Source organism: Zonotrichia albicollis, chromosome 20 (assembly GCF_047830755.1).
Source record: "Zonotrichia albicollis isolate bZonAlb1 chromosome 20, bZonAlb1.hap1, whole genome shotgun sequence".
In the NCBI taxonomy this organism is placed as follows: Eukaryota; Metazoa; Chordata; class Aves; order Passeriformes; family Passerellidae; genus Zonotrichia; species Zonotrichia albicollis.
Genome location: NC_133838.1, coordinates 6,357,507 through 6,382,031, shown reverse-complemented (window position 1 = coordinate 6,382,031; position 24,525 = coordinate 6,357,507). Strand labels below are relative to the sequence as shown.

At 49.4% G+C, this 24,525-nt stretch overlaps 1 protein-coding gene across 7 annotated transcripts in view; it reads left to right on the top strand.

Annotated features, from left to right (window-relative positions):
* The window catches only part of PUM1 (pumilio RNA binding family member 1), a 101,643-nt gene that overhangs the window by 22,162 nt on the left and 54,956 nt on the right, over window positions 1-24,525 (top strand). For 5 of the 7 annotated variants that reach the window (XM_074555882.1, XM_074555886.1, XM_074555887.1 and 2 more), the window contains exons 3-7: window positions 294-362; window positions 9,351-9,459; window positions 13,975-14,153; window positions 16,871-17,037; window positions 22,047-22,317. In XM_074555882.1, the coding sequence (XP_074411983.1) occupies window positions 294-362; window positions 9,351-9,459; window positions 13,975-14,153; window positions 16,871-17,037; window positions 22,047-22,317 (795 nt within the window). The remainder of the gene's footprint in view (window positions 1-293; window positions 363-9,350; window positions 9,460-13,974; window positions 14,154-16,870; window positions 17,038-22,046; window positions 22,318-24,525) is intronic. The other 2 variants (XM_074555888.1, XM_074555885.1) reach the window with 1 other exon arrangement.

Below are 24,525 nucleotides of genomic sequence, written 5' to 3'. Positions count from 1 at the left end.
GTGTTAGGCTTTGTGTGTCTTAAAAGTAATTGCTGGTTGTTCCTTTCCTGTGCATGTATAAATCTAACACACAGAAATAAATCTGTGTGTAATAATACATGTGTGTGTATAATAATGAAATTATAGAAATGTTGTGACTGCTGGCAGTGTTAAAGGTAAGTCATCCTTGGAGCTCCATAACCTTGTTCCAGGCTCTCAGTGTGGAGCAGAAAAATGGCTCTGAACTGTGATTATAATAAAAATAGCAGCACAGAAAAGCATTTCTCATGGCCTTTTGTCCCCTCTGTGGATAGGTGCGTTCCATGGATGAGCTGAATCACGACTTCCAAGCGCTGGCTCTGGAGGGACGGGCTATGGGAGAGGTAAGTGAGAGGCCTGGAGGAAAAAATCTGTGTTTTGGGAGGGGGAAAAATGAAATGGCAGCTTTTGGAGGCTGCTGGGTGAGTGTGATGCTGAGGGTTCTCTGTTCTGTCTGCAAGGTTTGTGTGTGTGTGTGTGTGTTTGTGTGTGTGTGTGTGGTTGATCCAACTCCAAACCTGCCAGGCTGGAATCCATCTCTCAGTTCACCTTCCACCTCTTGGCTCATCCTGCAGGACAGAGTGGCTGCACAACAACAGCTCGAAATCCAGCTAGGGACAGGTGTCCCAAGCCTTGAGCAGGTTTATTTTGGGATTCACTGAGCTCAGGCCTCGTTGGCTGTGGGGCATTGTCTGCTGCTCTGTTTGCAGTCCTGGCCACCTTTTTTTGGCTCTTGCAGAAAGGCCAGGGCTGTGTTGAGGGTTTGGAGTAACTGGGCAGGGTGAGCCCAGGAGGGGTAAGAGCAGGGCACAGATAATGGGCCTGCAGCTGGAACTTCACAGAGCCCAGCCAGAGTTAATTTAATCTCTCACAGCAGCAAGGAGGTGGCAGATTTAGGGTGAAATCCCCACTGGTTTTCTTGGAAAAAAGAGAATTTACCTGGTTTTGGAGTGACCTGAAAGAGTAGCTTGTTCCTGTAGGTTCCTGGAAGTTGGATGGAAAGATTTCCTTGGCTTGCCTGGTTCCTTCTGCCTTTAGTGAGTCCCTTGTGGAAGGACAGAGGAGAAAATCATGGCTGGTAGGAGGATGTTCATGTGTGGCAGCTCAGCTTGGTGCAAGTCTGATGCTCCTCTCAAGCTCAGACCAGTTTATTTGCTCCATGTTTAATCCATCCTGTGCATGAGCCAGGTGTAAAAAATATTAACCTTGGAACCCTGAAGTTGCTGTTTTGGAGAAGAAGAGCAAACCAGGACTGCGGTGTGGTGTGGTGTGGTGGGATTCACAGGGAGGTGCCCTCTCTCAGGTCAAAGACTTCCTTCCTTCCTTCCTTCCTTCCTTCCTTCCTTCCTTCCTTCCTTCCTTCCTTCCTTCCTTCCTTCCTTCCTTCCTTCCTTCCTTCCTTCCTTCCTTCCTTCCTTCCTTCCTTCCTTCCTTCCTTCCGCCACTTCCTTCCGCCACTTCCTTCCGCCACTTCCTTCCGCCACTTCCTTCCGCCACTTCCTTCCTTCCTTCCTTCCTTCCTTCCTTCCTTCCTTCCTTCCTTCCTTCCTTCCTTCCTTCCTTCCGCCACTTCCTTCCTTCCTTCCTTCCGCCACTTCCTTCCTTCCTTCCTTCCTTCCTTCCTTCCTTCCTTCCTTCCTTCCTTCCTTCCTTCCTTCCTTCCTTCCTTCCTTCCTTCCTTCCTTCCTTCCTTCCTTCCTTCCTTCCTTCCTTCCTTCCTTCCTTCCTTCCTTCCGCCACTTCCTTCCTTCCTTCCGCCACTTCCTTCCTTCCGCCACTTCCTTCCTTCCTTCCGCCACTTCCTTCCTTCCTTCCTTTTTCCCCCTTTCCTTTTTTCCCTTCCCCCTTTCCTTCTCTCCCCTTTCTTCTGTAGAAAACCATAATCCAGGGTTAGATTTTGATGTGACTTGAGAGGAAAATCCATTTCTCCAGGTTGGATTAATTTACCCCAAGACCATTGACTAAGAGAAAGTTGGAAAGGATTTTCAGAGGAGCAAACCTGCCATTCCAAACCTGCCTGAAGCTGCTGCCCAGCAGCTGCTGTGCTCCATGTGCATCTTGCCTGTGGAATGCTGGGGGTGGGAATGTTGTGAGTTGGTGACACCTCCTTTGGGCAGGAGGTTCATTCCCAGGCTGGCTGGGAGCAGGTTCCCAGTGAGCACAGAACTCCAGGACACAAGGTCACAGGGCTGGAATGCCTGAAGGAATTCCTAAAAATGCTGAGTTCTCACAGCTTTTGGTTTATTTAGGCATTTCTGACAGGAGCCAGTTTGGGTTTGTGTTTTGGAGCTTTGCCTCCCAGTGATGACTCATTTTTTTCTCCCTTCTTGTAACTGTGATGCAGAAAGTTTTGGCAATGACATTTTTTTGTCACTGGGCTTTTCCACATGCTGGAGTGAGCTGGCTTTTTCTGGGAAAGGTGACATCTCACCCTTCTCTTTCAGCTAAAGCACTATTTCTTGTTTCTTTTGGGACTTTTCTCCCTCAGTCTCACAGTTTCCATTCTTTAGCTGTTGATTTTTCTCTGTATCTCTCCAAGGCTGATTTCCAGAGATCCCACAGGATCTGGTTTGGCTTTCAGGACCATGGTCCTCACCTGGATTTTGTGCAGTTTAGATGCCTTAACAAGGCACTGGTGGTTTCCACCCCTTCTGCTCCTGGAATGAGAAGGAAACTTGGGGAGAAAGTCAGAGAGTCTGAAATAAATTGATAGTGGAGAAAGATGAGGAAGAGCATTTCTGCATTTAGTGTTAGATTTCTTTTATCTTCTCATTTCCTTGCTCCTTGTTAAGCACAGTCATGATTTCAGTGATGGAAGGAGTTTGTGAGCACATCAGAGCAGTTTGTTAAAGAGCACTGTCAAACAGTTAAATCTCTTCTCTATCCTGCTCTCCAAAATGTAGGTAATGCTTGGAGATCAACAGATATCCTTATCTGGGAGCATTAAGAATAATTTAAAAGCACCCACAACTTTCTTCTCTCTTGGGGCTGTTTCCATCCTCAGACTCTCAGCCTCACATTCCTGAATTTCCAATGAGTGGAAGTGCAGTATTTTCTCAAGCAGGGATTGAAAAGGGTCCCAGAGCCCCCTTTTCTCCACTCTGAGCTGTGAAAGCTTTGTGCTGTTTGTAGTGACTGCTCAGTAGTGCTGAAGCAGCTCTGGGGCAGGGGATGCTGTCCCTCTGTTCCAGCACCATGTCCAGGCTGTTCTCTGGGATGAAGAACTCACCTTGGAGCTTTGTCTGGCAGCTCCATGTGGGATTTTGGTGCTGTGGCTCAGCCCAGCACATCTGGCCCTTGATCCCACAGCCCTGGCCCTTATCTTTGCCTTAGCACAAGTTCCCTTTCTCCCCCAGCCCCAGGATGGGAGCTGCATCTCTGCTTTTCCTCACTGAAATCCCTTGGGTTTCATTGTCCCTTTGCAGCAGGGAGTGTGGCTGCAGTGTCTCTGGGGACACAGAGGGGCTCTGGGTGCAGCTGGGTTTGTCCCCAGCCCTCTCAGGCATTTGGAGTAGGTTGTGCAAAGTCTGTCTGGAGTCAGGAGCAGCTGGGTGAGGTGCTGGTGAAACTTAATCCGAGGGTGGGAGGAGGATGGGGACACAGAGTCATGAGGCAACTGGAGGTGCTCGACTCAGACTGGAGTGCTGGGGGGAGCAGGGAATTGCCCTGGAAGAGAAATGCTGGTGAGAAATAATTGTGCATTTCACTGAAAGTGTTGAATTCCTGCTGGGCTGCTGCCCTTGCAGTGCTGGGCAGTGAAATTCCTGCAGCCCCTGGGGATCCTTGTAGGGGAACTCTGGGGCATCAGAACCTGCAGAGGCAGGGACAGGGATAGGGGACAGCAGCCAGGGCAGCTCAGGCTGAGACCAGGGCAGGGCTCTTCCCCCAGAGGGTGCTGGCACTGCCCAGGCTGCCCAGGCAATGGGCACGGCCCCGAGGCTGCCACAGCTCCAGGGATGCCCAGGCTGGGGCTGTTGGGCTCCAGGAGCTGGATCAGTGATCCCTGTGGATATTCCAGCTCAGGATGTTCCATCATTCTGTGCCCATGTCCATGGTTAATGGCACATCTGGGCAGATTCTGGAGAAACCCCTGCACAGGGACACAGCCCCAGTGGTGCTGAGACTGGGGCTGGACACTTCTGTACCTGGATAAAAAAAACAACCCCAAACCAAACAAAAATGAAGGAAAAAACCACCCCAAACTAAACCCCTGTGCCTCTGCTTTCTGTGCTACTGATGTGCTGCATTCCCATGAATTTATGATTTATTGGCCCCATAAATTGATAATTCATTGGCAGCTGGGAATAATGTTTGGGTTGGGTTTTCCAGTTTCCCCAGTGCTGGCAGTGCTGAAAATGGGATTGGAGCCAGGATGGAGATGGGAATAGTGGGGCCGGGATGGAGATGGGATCAGTGAAGCCAGGTTGAAGATGGAATCAGTGGGATCAGGATGGAGATGGGAACAGTGGGACTGGGATGGAGATGGGATCCATAGGGTTGTGATGGAGTCTGTAGGGCTGGGATGGAGATGGGAGCTATAGGGCCAGGGTGGAGATGGGAACAGTAGAGCAAGGTTGGTGATGGTGCCACAGCAGCTCCCTTGGCACTTCAGGAAAGCTCAGGGCAGGGCTGGGAGCAGATGGAGCAGAAGGAATGGTCAGACATTCCCAGTCCTGTGCTCCCTTTCCTGTTGTCCTCAGAGCTGTGAGCAGTGTGAGTCCCAGAGCAGGCAGGGAATGCCAGTTCCTTGCAGGGCAGTGCCAGAGGTGTGCAGGGCAGAGCAGGGCTGGCATTGCTGCTGGGTTCTCCCCTCCCTGTGCAGGGCTGGCACAGCTGGCACTGCTGCCAGGTGCTCCCCTCCCTGCCCAAGCTGATAACATCTGCAGTACAAAGCAGGACTGCACACACCCATGGACACCCTCGCTGCCTTCCCTGCCTGTTGCTGCAGACAAACGCAGTTCTGCCCTGCACAGATGGCTGCTTTTGTCTTAGTATTTGCTTTGTCTGAAGGGGATCAGTTTTCTTAATTTGTCTAATTCATAATCCCATCTCAGTGGGATCTCTGTGCCCTGGCTGCTGGAAGAATTGCTTTTGTTGATGATGGGTAAGTCCTCCCCTCTTCCCTGCTCTGCCAAATTGAATATTGGCCTAACTGGTAAGTCCTTTGTAAGAGGGCTTAGCAGGATTATTTTCATACTGGATAGGGTCAATTTTAATAAAAACCAGGGAATGAATAAACCACTCTGATTCTAAACCACTGCTTGTTCTTTTGAAATTTCCAACCTGCACAACTGCATGAGAGTCGCTTAAAATACCCTTTTTTTTTCTTTCTTCCATTGCAACTGACAACTTTCCCTGAGGAAAAATTCATTGTCTTAGCAGCCTGTTGCATAATTGCAGCTGATTGCTGCTTGCTAATGCTCTGTGTTGGTTGGAGCAGCACTTGACAGAACAAAGCCCCCTCCCCTGTTAGCATCTGTTAATACTGGATTTGGGGTTTCCCTGATATCTGGAAATAGCTCTGGAATCTCTGTGTGAGCTGAGCTTCTCCCCTCTGTTTGTTTCTGCTGATGGTGCAGAAGTTCCAGTTGGAAATTTGGTGCTTCTGGTGGGGAAAGGTTAAACTGGAGGGGACAGGGCTGGGGTTTGTGCAGGACACAGTGAGAATGAAAATGTTTTGTGAGCCTTGGGTGTGATTCACTGCAAAATTCAGAAGGTGTTGGGGTGCAGTTGTGCAGGTAAAGGTTTTGTTTTCCTTAGGAAAGGGGTAGAGGAGGGCAGGGCTGGGTTAGCTGCAGATCCCTCTCCAGCAGGAAATGCCGGTGCAGCCCCGGCTGTGCTGGAGAATCCCAGAGTGCTGTGGGTGGGGAGGGGTCTCAGAGCCCACCCAGGGACACCCCAGGGACACCTCCCACTGTGCCAATGTCCAGCCTGGCCTTGGGCACTGCCAGGGCTCCAGGGGCAGCCACAGCTGCTCTGGCAATTCCAGCCCAGCCCCTGCCCACCCTGCCAGGGAGGGATTTCTTCCCAGGTCGAAATAAACGATGAGAGGAGTTTGGGTCCTGCAGGCAGGGCAGAGGCAGGAAAAAATGAGCAGAACAGAAATTTCCAGCCTTAGCAATTCCATGATTTTCTTTTCAGGGATACAGGAGAGGGACTGAGGACAAGGATGGAGGGACAGGAGCCAGGGAATGGCTCCCAGTGCCAGAGGGCAGGGCTGGATGGGATCTTGGCAATTGGGAATTGTTCCCTGGCAGGGTGGGCAGGGGCTGGGCTGGAATTGCCAGAGCAGCTGTGGCTGCCCCTGGAGCCCTGGCAGTGCCCAAGGCCAGGCTGGACATTGGGGCTGGCAGCACCTGGCACAGTGGCAGGTGGCCCTGGGCTGCAATCAGCTGCCATTGAAGATCCCTTCCCACCCAAACCACTCTGGCATTCACATTCCTCAATCAAGGATGGAAACCAGCACCAAAACCCATTGCAGCAAATGGAGAAAGGAAAGGAAAGAATGATTTCCTGGCTGGTTCCAGGTGCCCCCAGTGCCATTTGCCACAGGGGGTTTGTAGCCTGGCAAGGGCTGGTTAGAGAGGTTTGGGCTGTGCCAGGGTGCCCAGAGCAGCTGTGGCTGCCCCTGGAGCCCTGGCAATGCCCAAGGCCAGGCTGGAGCACCTGGCACAGTGGGAGGTGGCCCTGCCATGGCAGGGGTGGCACTGGAGGGGATTTCAGGTCCTTCCCACCCAAACCATTCTGGGATTCACTGATTTTGAGCTGTGGCTGTAGAACATTTTGTGTCCTGCACTGTGAGGTGTGGTCAGGGGAAATGGGAAGTGTTTAATTGCAGCTAAAATTCACTTGAATCAGTTTGTGCTGCTTTCTGTTTAAAATTCCTTGCAATGCCATGAGCAGAGTTGTTATTTCTGCACTGTGGCAAGAGCAGGAATAAAAATAGCTGCAATTGAAGAAATATGGGAATGACAGAAGCTTAAAAGAATTTGCAAGCCACCTGAGGTGTGCTGCTGTTTATAAATACTGGAGAGCAGTGCCTTGGCTTGTCCCCCCCTCCTGGTGCAGATGGAGCAGCAGGTTCAGCTGTGTTTGCAGTGATTGCTGCTCAGGGCAGCCCCCTGCCCTCCCCTTGGGGTTATTTTGGGGTGGCAGGAAGGGGAGCATGGGGCAAGGCCCCTGCTTTTATCCCGGAGCAGCCTGAAACATGCTGAGGGTGTGAGGAGAAATCCTGCCTGAAATCACTGCAGACTGATTGGGTTTGTAAACAAACAGCTCTGTTGAGCTGGGGAGGGAAGGAGAGCACAGCTTTGTGATTGTGCTTTAAACCAGCTCAGGAGAGCTGAGAAATCAGTTCTTGGTGCATCCAGCAGCTGATTTACTCCTCAAGTTCAGCCTTAGATCTGCACTTCTGCTGCTGGAGTTACCAGCAGGAGTTGGTATCAGTCTGGATATTGAATTTGATATCAATCAGGGCATGGAATTTGATAGCAAATCGAGATATTGAAGTGCTTATCAGGATATTTAACTTGCTATCAGTCAGGGTATTGAAACAGATACCAATCAGGATTTATCAGCACTCCTGATCCAGAGGGGAGATCCCCAGAGCCGATGATTCTTGTTTATTCCATGGTAATTTCAGGCACATTCAGGTTCTTTTCATCTTCAGTGCCTTGAGTTTTATCCCAGCTCGAGGCAGGGCTCATTTCATGGTTAATTTGTTGTGAATGTGCTGCTGGGGATTCCATCCATCCCATCCAGAGGATTTCCTGGGATATTGTCCCCTTGTCACCTCAGGGCTGGGAGTTCCCAGTGTGGAGCTGATCCCTGGTGAAGCTGTTCCTAAAGCCCCTCAAGAACGGGAGGAGGGATCAGGAGAGGGATGGAGGAACAGGAGCCAGGGAATGGCTGCCAGTGCCTGAGGAATGGCAGGGCTGGATGGCAATTGGGAATTGTTCCCTGGCAGGGTGGGCTGGGATGGAAATTCTCTCTGCCACCTCCAGAGCCGGGACCATGGGCTGTCCCAGCTCAGGGTGGCTCTGTCCCATTGCACACGGGGCAGGTGCTGCCCTCACTCCCACCAGTGTTCCCAAAGAACCCCTGCAGCACCAGAGTCCCCAGCAGAAGGAGAAATGGGAATTCCTGAGCTTTCCTATCCCCCCAGGAGAAGGAGAAATGGGAATTCTTGAGCTTTCCTGTCCCTCCTCCAGCAGAAGGAGAAATGAGAATTCCTGAGCTTTCCTATCCCTGATTTCCTGTCCCCCCAGCAAAAGGAGAAATGGGAATTCCTGAGCTTTCCTATCCCTCCAGCAGAAGGAGAAATGGGAATTCCTGAGCTTTCCTATCCCTGATTCCCTGTCCATCCAGCAGAAGGAGAAATGGAAGTTCCTGACCTTTCCTATCCCTCATTTCCTGTCATTCCAGCAGAAGGAGAAATGGGAATTCCTGAGCTTTCCTGTCCCCCCAGGAGAAGGAAAAATGGGAATTCCTGACCTTTCCTATCCCTCCAGCAAAAGGAGAAATGGGAATTCCTGAGTTTTCCTATCCCTGATTCCCTGTCCATCCAGCAGAAGGAGAAATGGAAGTTCCTGAGTTTTCCTATCCTTGATTTTCTGCCCCTCCAGCAGAAGGAGAAATGGGAATTCCTGAGGTTTTTCTATCCATGATTTCCTGTCCCTCCAGCAGAAGGAGAAATGGGAATTCCTGACCTTTCCTATCCCTCATTTCCTGTCATTCCAGCAGAAGGAGAAATGGGAATTTCTGAGCTTTCCTGTCCCTCCAGCAGAAGGAGAAATGGGAATTTCTGAGTTTTCCTATCCCTGATTTCCTGTCCCTCCAGCAGAAGGAGAAATGGGACCTCCTGAGGTTTTTCTATCCATGATTTCCTATCTCTCCAGCAGGAGAAATGGGAATTCCTGACCTTTCCCATCCCTGATTTCCCATCCCTCCAGCAGCAGCTCCCATTGGCAGACAGGAATTTATTCCCAGGTGATCTCAGGAATATCTCACAATATTTTCCCCTCTTTATTTCCCGTGTGAGTGCAGAGAGGCTGCAGAGTGTCTGTGAGTGTGTCTGATGTGTGGGGGCTCCTGGGCTGGGAGGAACATCAGCAATGGGGACGTGCAATTGTTCCCTCAGCTTTCACCTGGGAATGTCAACATTTCAATATTTGGTTATCTCACTTGTGTGTAATGGTAAATACCTGATAGAAGGGAGACGCTTATGGGGTTTATGTTTGCATTTTATACTTATTTTAATCATGCTTTGCTTTGTTTTGTTCTTTTTTTTTTGTTTGTGTTTTGTTTTGTTTTGTTTTTTTTTTTAATTGCAGCAGCTGTTGCCGGGTAAAAAGTTTTGGGAATCTGATGATTCCAGCAAAGATGGACCAAAAGGGATATTTCTGGGAGATCAGTGGAGAGACAGTGCTTGGGGAACATCAGGTAGCTCAATTATTTCCTTCATTTAGTTGGGGTTGAATACAGAAATGTGCAATTTATTTACTTAAATCCATGGCCTGGTGACACAGCTTTAAATTAAAAACCCAGCTGGCTTATGTAATAAAAACAAATAGAAAACCTTACTTTGCTTTGTGATAAAATTAGGATATCCATGGATGTTAGAACATTGTCTAATGTGAATATTTGTAAATTCATATTCATCTGCTTAAAAACCTTTAATTACCCTGAAAATTTCAATTTCTGATGTGTTTTCTGCCTTGGGATGGATCAGCTGAAAGTTTGAACAAAGGTCTTGGACAACAACAAGACAAGATGAATAAAAAAGAGTCCCTTCATTTTTAAAATACTAAACCAACCAACCAACCAAAACCCATCATTCAGTTAAATAAAAATAAAATGATGTTTTGAATTAGTGTTGAGTTAAATCTGCCAAAGATTTTGTTCTTGCATCAGAGACTGTCCCTGAGTTTGCACTTGATGGGAGAGCAACATTCAGTTTAAAAAGAACAAAAAGGAGATTTTGAATTAATATTGATTTTTATCTGCCAAAGATTTTGTTCTTGGCTCAGAGACTCTCCCTGGTTCTGAACTTTGGGGGAGAATATTCAGGGAAAAAAAAACAACCTGCAAGTGCTGGGTTTGAAATGCTGATCTTTGATTTGTCCTGTCCATGGATTTTTTGTCATGAATCTGCTGCTGGAAGAGAACTGGGGTTTGGTGCAGCTCCCAAAACCTGCAGCTCCCAGGAAATGGCATTTACAGCTCCCAGGAAATGGCATTACCTCACTCTTGTGTGGGGTTTTCCCTGATAAAAATACCCATTTTAAAATTAGTGATAAGGCCTTTTTCTATTATTTCCATTGAAAAATGGCCATGAAAAGGGGGCAGAGCTTCTCCCCATGTATCTGGCTGGGTCACTCTGGGCCCTGAGGGTTTTGGGTGCTGCCTGTCCCAGCCTGGGGCTGAGGGGAATTAGGGCTGAGCCAGGCTTTGGGACCAGCTGAGCTTGGCATCTTCTCCCCAGCCCCTTCCCATCCCTCCCTGTGCTGTTCCCATTCATCCCACAGCTCTGTCTGGAAGTTTCCTTTTGGCTCCCCACAATAAATAAGGGAGCAGCCCCTGAGGGCTCTGCTCCCAAACCCCCCAGTCCCTGCAGCCCCCATGGGATGGTGCAGCCTGGATCCTCCCTGGCTCCATCCTTCCTGCAGGATTCACTGCTGGATGTGGGGTTTTGCCTTTTCTTCCACTCCTGGGGGAGCAGTGCTGGGTTAAAATCAACTTTTCCCTTTTTTTTTGGAAGCTTTTTCCCCCCAGTCCCTGCAGCCCCCATGGGATGGTGCAGCCTGGATCCCCCCTGGCTCCATCCCTGCCCACAGGAGGCACTGCTGGGTTTGGGGTGTCACTCCTCTGCCTCAGAGTTGGGCATTTAGAACCTTTACAGGCTTATCAGAATGTAAAAAAACTAAAAGTTCTAGTCCTGCCCTTCCTGCCACTCCTGGGGCAGCAGTGCTGGGTTAAAACCAGCTTTTCCTCTTTTTTTGGAAGCTTTTTGCCCCCACAATCCCTCCATGGGATGGTGAGGCTGGATCCCCCCTGGCTCCATCCTTCCTGCAGTATTCAGTGCTGGGTTTGGGGTGTCACTCCTCAAAGTTGCCTCAGAGTTGGGCATTTAGAACCCTTAAAGGCTTTTCAGAACTTTTAAAATCTAAAAGTTCCAGTCCTGCCCTTCCTTCCCCTCCTGGGACATGGAGTTGGGCAGCAGTGCTGGGTTAAAATCAACTTTTCCCTTTTCTTTGAAGCTTTTTGCTCCCACAATCCCTGCATGGGATGGTGTAGCCTGGATCCCCCCTGGCTCCATCCTTCCTGCAGTATTCACTGCTGGATGTGCGGTTTTGCCTTTTCTTCCACTCCTGGGGCAGCAGTGCTGGGTTAAAATCAACTTTTCCCATTTTTTAGAAGTTTTTCCGCCCCACAATCCCCCCATGCCCTGCAGCCCCCATGGGGTGGTGCAGCCTGGATCCTCCCTGGCTCCATCCCTGCCCACAGACTGCACTGCTGGATTTGGGGTGTCACTCCTCTGCCTCAGAGTTGGGCATTTAGAACCTTTAAAGGCTTTTCAGAACTTTAAAAATCTATAAGTTCTAGTCCTGCCCTTCCTGCCACTCCTGGGGCAGCAGTGCTGGGTTAAAACCAGCTTTTCCTCTTTTTTTGGAAGCTTTTTGCCCCCACAATCCCCCCATGGGATGGTGAGGCTGGATCCTCCCTGACTCCATCCTTCCTGCAGTATTCACTGCTGGGTTTGGGGTTTCCTCTGCCTCAGAGTTGGGCATTTAGAACCTTTAAAGGCTTTTCAGAACCTTTAAAATCTAAAAGTTCCAGTCCTGCTCTTCCTTCCCCTCCTGGGACATGGTGTTGGGCAGCAGTGCTGGGTTAAAATCAGCTTTTCCCCTTTTTTGGAAGCTTTTTGCCCCCACAATCCCTCCATGGGATGGTGAGGCTGGATCCCCCCTGGTTCCATCCTTTCTGCAGGATTCACTGCTGGATTTGGGGTTTTGCCTTTTCTTCCACTCCTGGGGCAGCAGTGCTGGGTTAAAACCAACTTTTCCCCTTTTTTTGGAAGCTTTTTTCCCCCACAATCCCCTCAGTCCATCCAGGTGAGCTCTGGATCTCCCTTGCCTCATCCCTTTTCCGTCCCTGCCCACAGGATGCACTGCAGGCCTCCCACATGGATTTGGGGTTTTGTTCTTCCCCAAAGTTGTGGATTTAGACCCTTCAGAGTCAGCCCAGCTCAAAGCTGCAGTCCTGCCCTTCCTTCCCCTCCTGGGACACAGAACTGGGGTGCTGGGTTAAAACTAGCTTTTCCCATTTTTTGGAAACTTTCTGCCCAAAAAATCCCCCTGACCCAAGTGCCTTTGTGGCCACGCTGATGGGGAAAGGAAAGGAATTCAGGCAGGAGCAGGGAGAGGATGGAATTGCCTTCAGCTGCTTCAGGAGGAAGCTGCACTGTCAGTGTCCTTGGGTACTGCTGCTCCTTCCACATCCCCCCAGCCCTGCTGCTTTTCACTCCCTGCCTGCTGCCAGGAGCAGAGAATCCCCTTCCCTTTTTTCCCCTCTTTTTCCCCCCTTTTTTCCCCTCTTTCTCCTCCTTTCCCCTTTTTCCCCCTTTTTCCCCCTTTTTCCCCCTTTTTCCCCCTTCTTTCCCCTTCTTTCCCCTTCTTTCCCCTTCTTTCCCCTTCTTTCCCCTTCTTTCCCCTTCTTTCCCCTTCTTTCCCCTTCTTTCCCCTTCTTTCCCCTTCTTTCCCCTTCTTTCCCCTTCTTTCCCCTTCTTTCCCCTTCTTCCCCCCTTTTCCCCCCTTTTCCCCCCTTTTCCCCCCTTTTCCCCCCTTTTTCCCCTTTTTCCCCCTTTTCCTCCCCTTTTCCCCCCTTCCCCCCTTTATTCCCCCTTTTATTCCTTTTCTTCCCCCTTTTTCCCCCTCTTTTTCCCCCCTTCCCCCCCTTTCCCCCCTTTTCCCTATTTTCCTTCTTTCCCCCCTTTTCCCCCATTTCCCCCCCTTTTCCCCTTTTTCCTCCCCTTTTCCCCGCCTTCCCCCCCCTTCCACCTTTTCCCCCCCTTTTCTCCCTTTTTTCCCCCCTTTTCCCCCTTTATCCCTCTTTTCCCCCTCTTTCCCCCCTTTTCCCCCCTCCTTCCTTCCTTCCCCCCCTTTTTCCGAACCTTTCCCCCCCATTTTCCTCCCCATTCCCCCCATTTTCCTCCTCTTTTTTCTTCCCCCCTTTTCCTCCCGTTTCTCTCTTCCCCCCCTTTTTCTTCCCCTTTTTTCCCCCTTTTCTCCATTTTTTCTCCCCCTTTTTTCCCCTTTTTCCCCCTTCCCATTTCCCCCCCCTTTCCCCTCCCCATTTGGGGTCTCTCCCCTCCCCAGGCAGGGATTTTTGCAGAGCCCAGCCGGGTTTGGAGCCCCTGAGCCTGCCCTGGTTGGATCTCAAAGCCTCAGAGGGCTGGGCTGGTGCAGGAGCACAGGGGGATGAGGAGGGAGAAATGAACTCCTCAGAAACCTTTCCTTGAGGAAAGAGCAGCCAAAAACAATCTCTGATCCTGACATGAACACAACAATTGGTGGAACAAAGGGCACAGGGCTGCTGGAGCAGCAGGATCATGTTTTAAATGACAAGCCAGAACTTGTTTTCACTCTGCTCATGCAAGAATTGTACTAAAACTAAAAACTAAACCTTTGAGTTTTTAATTGCAACCTTTAATTAGTCTTACATTTCTGACATTTTATAAGTTTAGATTTTAAACCTAGCTCTCACTTGCAGGTTTGCACATTGTAGTATTTAAAAAATGAGAAAGCCATCCTGGTTTAACAAATGGCCACCAGCAGAATCCCAGAATTGGCACTTCTGAGTGCAAATAAGCCCCTGGGGAGTACACATTGAATGATTTCATTTGCCTCCTTTGAATAGTTGGATGTGCTTGTGAGAGTTTGCCGTGTTTTGTTGCAGATCACTCGGTTTCCCAGCCAATTATGGTGCAGAGAAGACCTGGGCAGGGCTTCCATGTGAACAGTGAGGTGAACTCTGTGCTGTCCCCACGCTCGGAGAGCGGCGGGCTGGGGGTCAGCATGGTGGAGTACGTGCTGAGCTCATCTCCTGGAGACTCCTGCCTAAGGAAAGGAGCATTTGTAAGTGTCTCATCTCTGTGCTTTCCTCCCTTTGCTTGGCTGGCAATCATTTCTAGGGCAGAGCTTTCTCTCTCTGCTCTCAGTTCAGCTCTTCCCTCAAGCAGGGCAGGTTTAGACCTTGGCTTGGGGGTGTGGGGTGGGAGATGGGAAGTGCTGGGATTCTTGGAAAAGCCCCCAGCAGAACCAGCCCATCCAAGCTAATCCTTGGGAAAGGTCCCACAAAGCTGCCCTGAGCCTGTGGCTGCCACGGTCTGTGATGGTGTCACAGGGGTCTGAGCGTGAGGGAAGAGATGAGGATCTGACTCCATGGTTCAGAAGGCTGATTTATTATTTTATGATATATATTACATTAAAACTATACTAAAATAATAAAAGATTTCATCAGAAGACCAGCTAAGAATAGAATAAGAAAGAATGATAACAAAGGCTTGTGTCTCAGTCTGAGCCAGCTGACTGTGATTGGCCATTAATTAGAAACAACCACATGAGACCAATCACAGATGCACCTGTTGCATTCCACAGCAGCAGATAACCAATGTTCACATTTTGTTCCTGAGGCTTCTCAACTTCTCAGGAGAAAAAATCCTAAAAAAAGGGGTTTTTCAGAAAATATCATAGCTAGATTGGTGCTGATGCCTGAAATGGGATTCCAGCTCCAAACCCTTTACCTGGTGATAATGTCATGGCATAATTTTTCCTCTTGCTGTTTTTTGGGATAAAACCTCCCTAACAAACAGATTGGTGTCAGGCACCCTTCCCTGAGCTCCTGCTTGTGGCTGGGTGTGTTTCCCTGGGGAATGGCACCCCCCTTGTGTGGGGTGAGGAAGGGGCACAGCCTGCAGTTCATGGATGTGGGGAGAGCTGGCCTCAAAGCCAGCCTGGAGTGGGGAAAGAGCTCCAGAAATGTGGGAGAGCTCCTTTGGCTGCTGCCCTCAGCCCTGCTGGGGCTGCTGGCCCTCAGTGGGGCTGCCCAGGGAGCTGGGAGAGCCCTGGGAGAGCAGGGAGGGTTTGTGGGATGTGAGCACTCAGGACAAGGAGAACAGGGAGGATTTGTGGGATGTGAGCACTCAGGACAAGGAGAGCAGGGAGGAATTTTGGGATGTGAGCACTCAGGACAAGGAGAACAGGGAGGATTTTTGGGATGTGAGCACTCAGGACAAGGAGAACAGGGAGGATTTTTGGGATGTGAGCACTCAGGACAAGGAGAACAGGGAGGATTTTTGGGATGTGAGCACTCAGGACAAGGAGAACAGGGAGGATTTTTGGGATGTGAACACTCAGGACAAGGAGAACAGGGAGGATTTTTGGGATGTGAGCACTCAGGACAAGGAGAACAGGGAGGATTTTTGGGATGTGAACACTCAGAGCAGGGAGGATTTTTGGGATATGAGCACCCAGGACAAAGAGAACAGGGAGGATTTTTGGGATGTGAGCACTCAGAGCAGGGAGAATTTTTGGGATGTGAACACTCAGCAGGGAGAGCAGGGAGGAATTTTGGGATGTGAGCACTCAGGACAAGGAGAACAGGGAGGATTTTTGGGATGTGAGCACTCAGAGCAGGGAGGGTTTTTGGGATTTTAGCCCTCAGGACAAGGAGCCAGTTTATCCCAGCTGGGGGCCAGACAGGGGTGTCACCACAATCAGAGTGACAGTGGTGACCCAGCTGTCACTGCTGAGCACTCCTTTGTTTTGGGTTGGCTTTACAGGTGGCATTTCCAAGGAATATTAAGAAAACACAATTTTATTTTCTTCCAGAAGCAACACCAAAATATTTTTGCTTTCAGATCATTTTTTTTTTCTCTGAATATAAGGGGAAAATCCCTCCCTCCAATCAGAGAGAGTGGGAAAAGGGTTCAGTGGGTAGAGGCACAAATGCTGTGTGCCCAGCACTTCTCCCTGCAGTCAATGGAAGGCAGGCTTTGCATGTCTGTCCCTGTGACAGCACCAAAGCTGCCTCTGATAAATATGTTTATATGCCCCTTGCTGGTTTTTATCATAAATTATGTTGTTTTTCCTCTCCCTTTTGTTGTTCAAAACACTGCCCCAGGCATCACCACCCTTTATTCTCCTCCCAAGTGCAATAAAATGCAGACACGCTGCAGATGTAACAGCACTCATGGAATGCTCAACAGAACAGAAATCCTTTTTTTCCCCTTTTTTTTTTTCCCCTTTTCTCCCAAAGAAATGTGCTTCAGGATTACAGGGGCTAATGACTGAGGCAGTGATTTATTTGAGTGTTTCTAAATGAGCTGTGCTTTGGAATTCACTGTTGATGCCTCCAAAACTGAGGTGATTTTCAAACACTTGTCCAGTCAAGAGCTGTGTGTGACACTGAGCCAGGCACTTCACAGAGGCTCTGATTCACTTTGTGCCCCTGCAGCATTTGCTGGTGTTGATTTTGAAGTGCTCAAGTCCCATCTAGAAAGAGAATTCCTTTAACTTATTTTGGGATGGGATTTTTAGAGCCTATAAAAGCAAACCTTGAGTTACTAAATGAAGAAACCTGAGGAGATGAAACACCTCTTGGAAGAGTGAGAGCTAATTCCCTTACTTCTTTGATTATTATTGAATATTTTGTATTTTTAGTGATGTTATTGGTAGGAATGAATGTTTACTTCTTTTCTGGTGACATGTGTCTTTGATTTGTTACCATCTTGGGGTAACAGGAGAATTGATCTGAAAACTCAGCTCGTTAAAACAATGTCTGTTTTGCCCAGGGGCCGAGGGATGCAGAGAGTGATGAGAATGACAAAGGGGATAAGAAAAGCAAGGGCACGTTTGATGGAGATAAATTGGGAGATCTGAAGGAGGAGGGGGATGTGATGGATAAATCCAATGGTTTGCCTGTCCAGAACGGCATCGACGCCGACGTCAAAGACTTCAGGTACGTGCTCAGTAATTCATCAGTTAATGCTCAGTTATTAATCAGTTAATAATAATCACTGCTGGGGTCTAAGCTCATTAATCAATTAATAATAATCACTGTTGAGGTCTAAACATATTAATCAATTAATAGTAATCACTGCTGAGGTCTAAGCTCAGCCCCTCCAGGCTCTCACTCCCTGCAGTGCCATGAGGGGAGAATGGGAAGGGGAAAAGTGAAAATTCAAACATTTGAATGGGGAAAGGAAAAACTTGGGCCTGGGAGTGAAGCTAAGGCAGGAATTGATGGAGCACAGCCCAGGGGAGGTGTCAGGGATCCATTCCCAGGGAAGCTGAGCTCTGTGGGGTCACTGGAGCATCTCCCTGCCCAGGAAAGGCTGAGGGAGCTGGGGCTGCTCAGCTTCAAGAGGGGCCCTCAGCCCTGGCTGTCCCTGTGTCTCTGTCCCTGTGTGTCCCTGTCTGTCTGTCTGTCCCTGTGGGTCCCTGATTGTCCCTGTCTGTCTGTCTGTCCCTGTCTGTCCCTGTGTGCAGGGCTCAGAGCAGGCCCTGGTTCTGCTCCAGGCCCAGCGATGCCCCCAGAGCCACGGGCAGGGCCTGAGCCCAGGAGCTGCCCTGGGCAGTGCCCGCCCTGAGCAGAGCCCAGAGAGGGGCTGGAGTCTCCTCCCTGGGACATTGCAGAGGCACAGGGAACTCTGCTGTGCCCTGAGCTCTGGCATGGCCCTGCTGGAGCAAGGAGTGCCACCAGTGACCCTGGGGTCCCTCCAGCCTGACCCACTCTGGGATTCTGTGACAGGGACTGGTGAGGACCAAACACATCCCTGCAAACTCCCTCACTTTCCCTGTTCCCTCAGCTCTGGGTGCTGGGTGGGCTGGGATATCACAGAATCCCAGGGTGGGCTGGGTTGGAAGGGATCTTAAATGCCATCCAGGGACCCCTTCCACTGTGCCAGGTGCTCCAGCCTGGCCTTGGGCACTGCCAGGGCTCCAGGGGCAGCCACTGCTGCTCTGGCAATTCCAGCCCAGCCCCTGCCCATCCTCACTGTGACAAACTTCTTTTATTTGATCCAGATGATTTGATAAATGAATGATAAAATCTCTTTTATAAAAGGATCAGTTGGGATCAGCTGTCCCAGCTGTGTCACCCTCCCTGGGGGGGTGAGGAGCAGAGCAGCCCCTGGCTCTGGGCATCCCTGTGCTGGTGTTTGAGGGTCCCCAGGACGAGGGAAGAGATGAGAATCTTGACTCCATGTTTCAGAAGGCTGATTTATTATTTTATTATATTATATTAAAAGAAAGTGATATACCAAAACTATACTAAAGAAAGAGAAAGGAGACATCAGAAAGCTGGAAAGGAATGAGAATAAAACCTTGTGACTGACCAGAGAGTCTGACACAGCTGGACCATGATTGGTCATTAATTAAAAACAATCCACATGAACCAATTTAAGATGCACCTGTTGTAAACCATCTCCAGACCACATCCCACAGATTATTATTTTTTGCATTTCTTTTCTGAGGCTTCTCAGGAGAAAAATCCTAACAAAAGGATTTTCCTAAAACCTGTCAGTGACACATCCCTGTGCAGTCAGCCCAGTGCCAAAGCTGCCCATGCACTCTGTGGCTTTGGGAAAGTTTTTCCATCCTGTGGAGTCCCCAGGATGTTCTGAATGTCCTCAGGGGGAGAGGGTGGGAACACCTGAGAGCTCAGGGCTGGTGTGCCCTCATCCCTGAGCCACCATCCCTGATCCTGAGCCCTGTGATCTCTGTGATTTTCACACCCATTTTCAATCCCTGTGTGTGGGATTCCCATGGGCAGTGTTGGCTCTGCTCTGTCCTGTCCCCACCACAGCTGAGCTTTGGGTTTGCTCCCTGCAGCTCTGCAGGGCTGAAAACTCCTGAGCTTGTGGCCCTTGATGCCATTGGTACATTCGTGTTCCTGGCTCATTTCTGCATCTCCTGGGGTTCCTCGTGGCCTGCAGGAAAACTGGAGAAGCCAAAGAAATGGTGAAATAAAATGTAAAATCCAAAGAAATGCTGGGAAATGCCAATTCCTGGCTCTTGCATGGATGTGGAGCATTCCCAGTGCAGTCCCAGTTTGGGTGGTCAGGAGCCCATGGCAGCTGCCTTAGGGTGGTGTTGAGTGAGGTTTGGTGCCAGAGCTCCACACAGTTAAAAATCACCAAATACTCCATTAAATATAAGTGTCTGGGGAGATCATGGCTTGCTCTCTCTGACTCTCAATTGAGCAGAAAACAAAAACTGAATTTTTTACATTTTTACTGTAACAGGTGTTGGAGGCTGGGACTGGGGGTTGTGGGTTATTTTTGTTTGTTTTTAAAATCCATCAATTTCTTCATAGAATTAACTCAGGGAGCTATTTCAGCCCATGTTTTTTACTTATCCCCCCTTTATTGCACCACCTGCAGGCCCTTCTGGTGCCTCTGATGCTGGGCTGGAACATTCCAGCTTTTATTTTTTTAAATTCATCAACTTCTGTGTAGAATTAACTTAGGGAACTATTTCAGGCCATCTCTTTTTATTTTTTTCTTGTCTTCTACAACACTTCTCCAACTTGCAGGGGGTTCTGCTGGGGCTGGGGCTGTATTGCTGCTGCAATGCTGGGCTGGAGCATTCCTGGTTTTATTTTTGTTTATTTTTTTAAATACATCAGTTTCTCTGTAGAATTCACTCAGGGAACTATTTCAGATAATATTTTTTATTTTTTCCCCTCCCACCAGCAGTTCTGGTGTTTTAGGGGTGTGATGTTGGGATGGAGTATTCCTGGTTTTATTTTTTAAAATACACCAATTTCTCAGTAGAATTAACTATTTCAGACCATCTCTATTTATTTTTCCCCTTTATTCTACAATACCTCCAAGGAGTTCTGATGGGTCTGGAGGTGTCATGGAGCATTCTTGGTTTTAATTTTTATTTTTTTAAATACAGCAATTCTCCACAGGATTTATTTGGAGAACTATTTCAGACCATTCTTTTATTTTCCATCCTGCACCCCACCACCTCTGGGCAGTTCTGGAGGGTTTGGGGATATGATGGAGCATTCCTATTTTTATTTTTTTTTAAATACATCAATTTCTCCATAAAATTAATTTGGTGAACTGTTTCAGACCATGTCTTTATTTTTCCCATCCTGTACTCCACCACTTCTGGGCAATTCTGGAGGGTTTGGGGGTGTGAAGGAGCATACCTGGTTTTAATTTTTATTTTTTAAATCCATCAGTTTCTCCATAGAATTAATTTGGTGAACTGTTTCAGACCATTTCTTTATTTCTCCATAGAATTAATTTGGTGAACTATTTCAGACCATTTTTTTATTTTCCATCCTGTACTCCACCACCTCTGGGCAGTTCTGGAGGTGTGATGGAGCATACCTGGTTTGAGTTTGTATTTTATTTAAATGCATCAATTTCTCCAGAGAATTAACTTGGAAAACTATTTCAGGCTAATTTTTAATATTCCTTCCTGTACTCCACCACCTCTGGCCACTTCTGCTGGGTCCATGGATGTGATGGCACATTCCTGCTTTTAGTTTTTATTTTATTTTAAATACATCAATTTCTCCATAGAATTCATTTTGAGAAGTATTTCAGACCATTTTTTAATTTTCTATCTTATACTCCACCACCTCTGGGCAGTTCTGGAGGTGTGATTGAGCATTCTTGGTTTTAGTTTTTGTTTTATTTAAATACATCAATTTCTCCATAGAATTAGTTTGGAGAACTATTTCAGACCAATTTTTTATTTTCCATCCTATACTCCACCACCTCTGGCCAGTTCTGGAGGTGTGATGGAGCATACATACCTGGTTTGAGTTTGTATTTTATTTAAATACATCAATTTCTCCAGAGAATTAACTTGGAAAACTAATTCAGGCTAATTTTTAATATTCCTTCCTGTACTCCACCACCTCTGGGCAGTTCTGGTGGGTCTGGGGATGTGATGGCCCATTCTTGCTTTTAGTTTTTATTTTATTTAAATACAGCAATTCTCCATGGAATTAATTTGGAGAAATATTTCAGACCATGACTTTATTTTCCCTCTTGTACTCCAGCACTTCTGGGCAGTTCTGGAGTGTCTGGGGGTGTGATGGAACATACCTGGTTTCAGTTTGTATTTTATTTAAATACATCAATTTCTCCATAGAATTGATTTGGTGAATTGTTTCAGACCATTTCTTTATTTTTCCCTCCTGTGCTCTACCACCTATGGGCAGTTCTGCAGGTGTGATGGAGCATTCCTGGTTTTAGTTTTTATTTTATTTAAATACATCAATTTCTCCACAGAATTAATTTGCTGAACTGTTTCAGACCATGACTTGATTTTCCCTCCTGTACTCCAGCACCTGCTGCAGGATGGGATGCTGGGCTGGAGCATCCTGCCCTGTTTCCCTGCACAGGAGCATTCCCCCAACAAGGGCTGCAGCTCTCCTGCCCTGTCCCTGACCTGTTTTCTCCCCAAGAGGGGCTGCAGCTCTCCTGCCCTTTCCCTGCCCTGTTTTGCCCCCAGAAAGGGCTGCAGCTCTCCTGCCCTGTTCCTGACCCGTTTTTCCCCCCAGGAAGGGCTGGAGCTTTCCTGCCTTGTTTCCCTGCACAGGAGCATTCCCCAAAAAGGGCTGCAGCTCTCCTGCCCTGTTCCTGACCCATTTTTCCCCCCAAAAAGGGCTGCAGCTCTCCTGCCCTAGCCCTGACCAATTTTTCCCCCCCAAGAGGTGCTGCAGCTCTGTTTGTCTGCATTCATTCCCCCCAGGAAGGGCTGCAGCTCTCCTGCCCTGTTCCTGACCCGCTTTCCCCCCAAGAGGGGCTGCAGCTCTCCTTCCCTTTCCCTGACCTGTTTTGCCCCCCAAGAGGGGCTGCAGCTCTCCTGCCCTGTTTGTCTGCATTCATTCCCCCCAGGAAGGGCTGCAGCTCTCCTGCTCTGTTTCCCTGACCTGTTTTGCCCCCAGGAAGGGCTGCAGCTCTCCTGCCCCGTTCCTGACCCGTTTTCCCCCCACAGCCGCACACCCGGGAACTGCCAGAACTCAGCGAGCGAGGTGGATCTGCTGGGCCCCAACCAGAACGGCTCCGAGGGCCTGGCCCAGCTGGCCAACACCAACGGGGCCAAGCCTGTGGAGGATTTCTCCAACATGGAGTCCCAGAGCGTGCCCCTGGATGCCATGGAGCACGTGGGCATGGAGCCGCTGCAGTTCGACTACTCCGGCACGCAGGTGCCCGTGGACTCGGCCGCCGCCACCGTGGGGCTCTTTGACTACAACTCCCAGCAGCAGGTACAGAGCTGAGTCTTGGGGCTGATCCCTGGTCCTGAGCCTGAACTCAGATTCTGAACTCTGAGCCTGAGTCTGAGCTCTGATCCTGAGCCCTGATTCTGATCCTTGGTCCCTGAGCCCTCCCTGATCCCAATCCTTTAGCCCGTAGCCTTGAGCCCTGAGCCTGATCCTGATCCCTGAGCCTGATCCTGATCCCTGAGCCTGACCTTTGATCCTGATCCTGTGTCCTGAGCCTGATCCTGAGCCCTGAGCCTGATGTTTGATCCTGATCCTGAACCCTGAGCCCTGATCCTCATCCTAAGCTCTAATCCCTGATCCTGATCCTGATCCCCAGGTCCTGAGCCCTGATCACCGAGCCCTGAGCCCTCATCTGATCCCTGATCCCTGGTTCCTTTGCCCTGAGCCTTGATCCTGATCTCTGAGCCCTGATCTCTGATCCCTGATCCTGAGTCCTGATGATCCCTGAGCCCTGATCCTGGGCCATGATCCTTTAGCCCTGAGCCCTCCCTGATCCCTGATCCTGATCCCATAGCCTTGATTCCTGATCCTGAGCCCTGATCCTGATCTCTCATCCCTGAGCCCTGATCCCTCATCCAGCCCTGTGGCTCCAAAGGGGTCGCTGTGGGTGGGATGAGCTCAGGATCTGTCCTGGGAGAAGGGTTGGAGGTGTTGTCGTTGTCTTCATGCTGTGTGTGTCCTCCCAGGGAGCTGAGCAGCTGAGCCTCCCATGGCAGCTCGAATAATCACAATTCCCCCAGCAGTATCCCCAGCTCTGCCCTCTCTGGTGATCCTAGCTGTCTCAAGGCATTGGAAAAGAGCTTTAAAGTAGCAAAAAGTGCTAAAAAACCCCAAACAGCCACCCAGGAGCTCAGGAAGTGACTGAGAGCCAGCAGCTGCTCAGCCCAGCTGTGAGCCCTGCACTGGGCTTGGCTGAGCCCCACACTGGGTTTTGTTAAACCCCAAACTGGGTGCTCATGGTCCCTGCATTGGGCCCTGCTGAGATGCATGGTGGGCTTGGCTGAGCCCATGTGTGAGCCCTGCTGAGCCCAGCTGTGAGCTCTGCTGAACCCCACACTGAGCTCTGCTGAGCCCCACACTGAGCTTTAGTGAGCCCCACACTGAGCTCTGCTGAGCCCCACACTGAGCTCTGCTGAGCCCCACACTGAGCTTTACTGAGCCCCACACTGAGCTGTAGTGAGCCCCACACTGAGCTCTGCTGAGCCCCACACTGAGCTTTACTGAGCCCCACACTGAGCTTTACTCAGCCCCACACTGAGCTTTACTGAATCCCACACTGAGCTTTGCTGAGCCCCACATTGTGCTTTACTGAGCTTTACTGAGCCCCACACTGAGCTTTACTGAGCCCCACACTCAGCTTTACTGAGCCCCACACTGAGCTTTACTGAGCCCCACACTGAGCTTTGTTGAGCCCCTCACTGAGCTTTACTGAGCCCCACACTGAGCTTTACTGAGCCCCACACTGAGCTTTGTTGAGCCCCACACTCAGCTTTACTGAGCCCCACACTGAGCTTTACTGAGCCCCACACTGAGCTTTGCTGAGCCCCACACTGAGCTTTACTGAGCCCCACACTCAGCTTTGCTGAGCCAGAGGCAATTACAAGTTCAAACTTTCTTCTCCCTGAGCCTGTTTTAAGCCCTAAGGGCAGAGTCCACTACTACAAACCTTTATCTGAGCCTGGCTTAGGTTTGTTTGACCTTTCTCCCACACAAGCCCAGACTCCCTTGGCTCCTGCTGAATGCTGGGCCTGGCTCCAGCAATCGACTCCTGCTCTGCTCCTGTTCCTGCTCGTTTGGGTAATGATTGGAAACTTTATTGCTCTCCCTTTGCAAGTCTGATATCCCTCAGAGTGGAAGGGAATCCTTTGTTGGAGCTGATTGCAGGGATATATAACTCTCCCTGGCTTCCCTGAAATATCTGATTTTTTTAGCAGAAGAGCCTCTGGCACTGTGGAGTGAGGGAAAGCATTGCCAAGTTTGTGCTGAGTTATCACAGCCTTAAAAGCAGTGTAAATATCTGGGTTGGAGCTCAATTGGCTGCTCTGTTCTGCAGCATCTTTGGGAGGTTAATGATGGAAAATTTAATGATTAAACTAAATAGCTGCTGTAGAGTTCAAAAAGGAGAAAAAAGCAGATAGTTCCAAGTCTTTGTCTCGCTCTGGTGCAAGGCCTGGGATGCCAGAATTACCT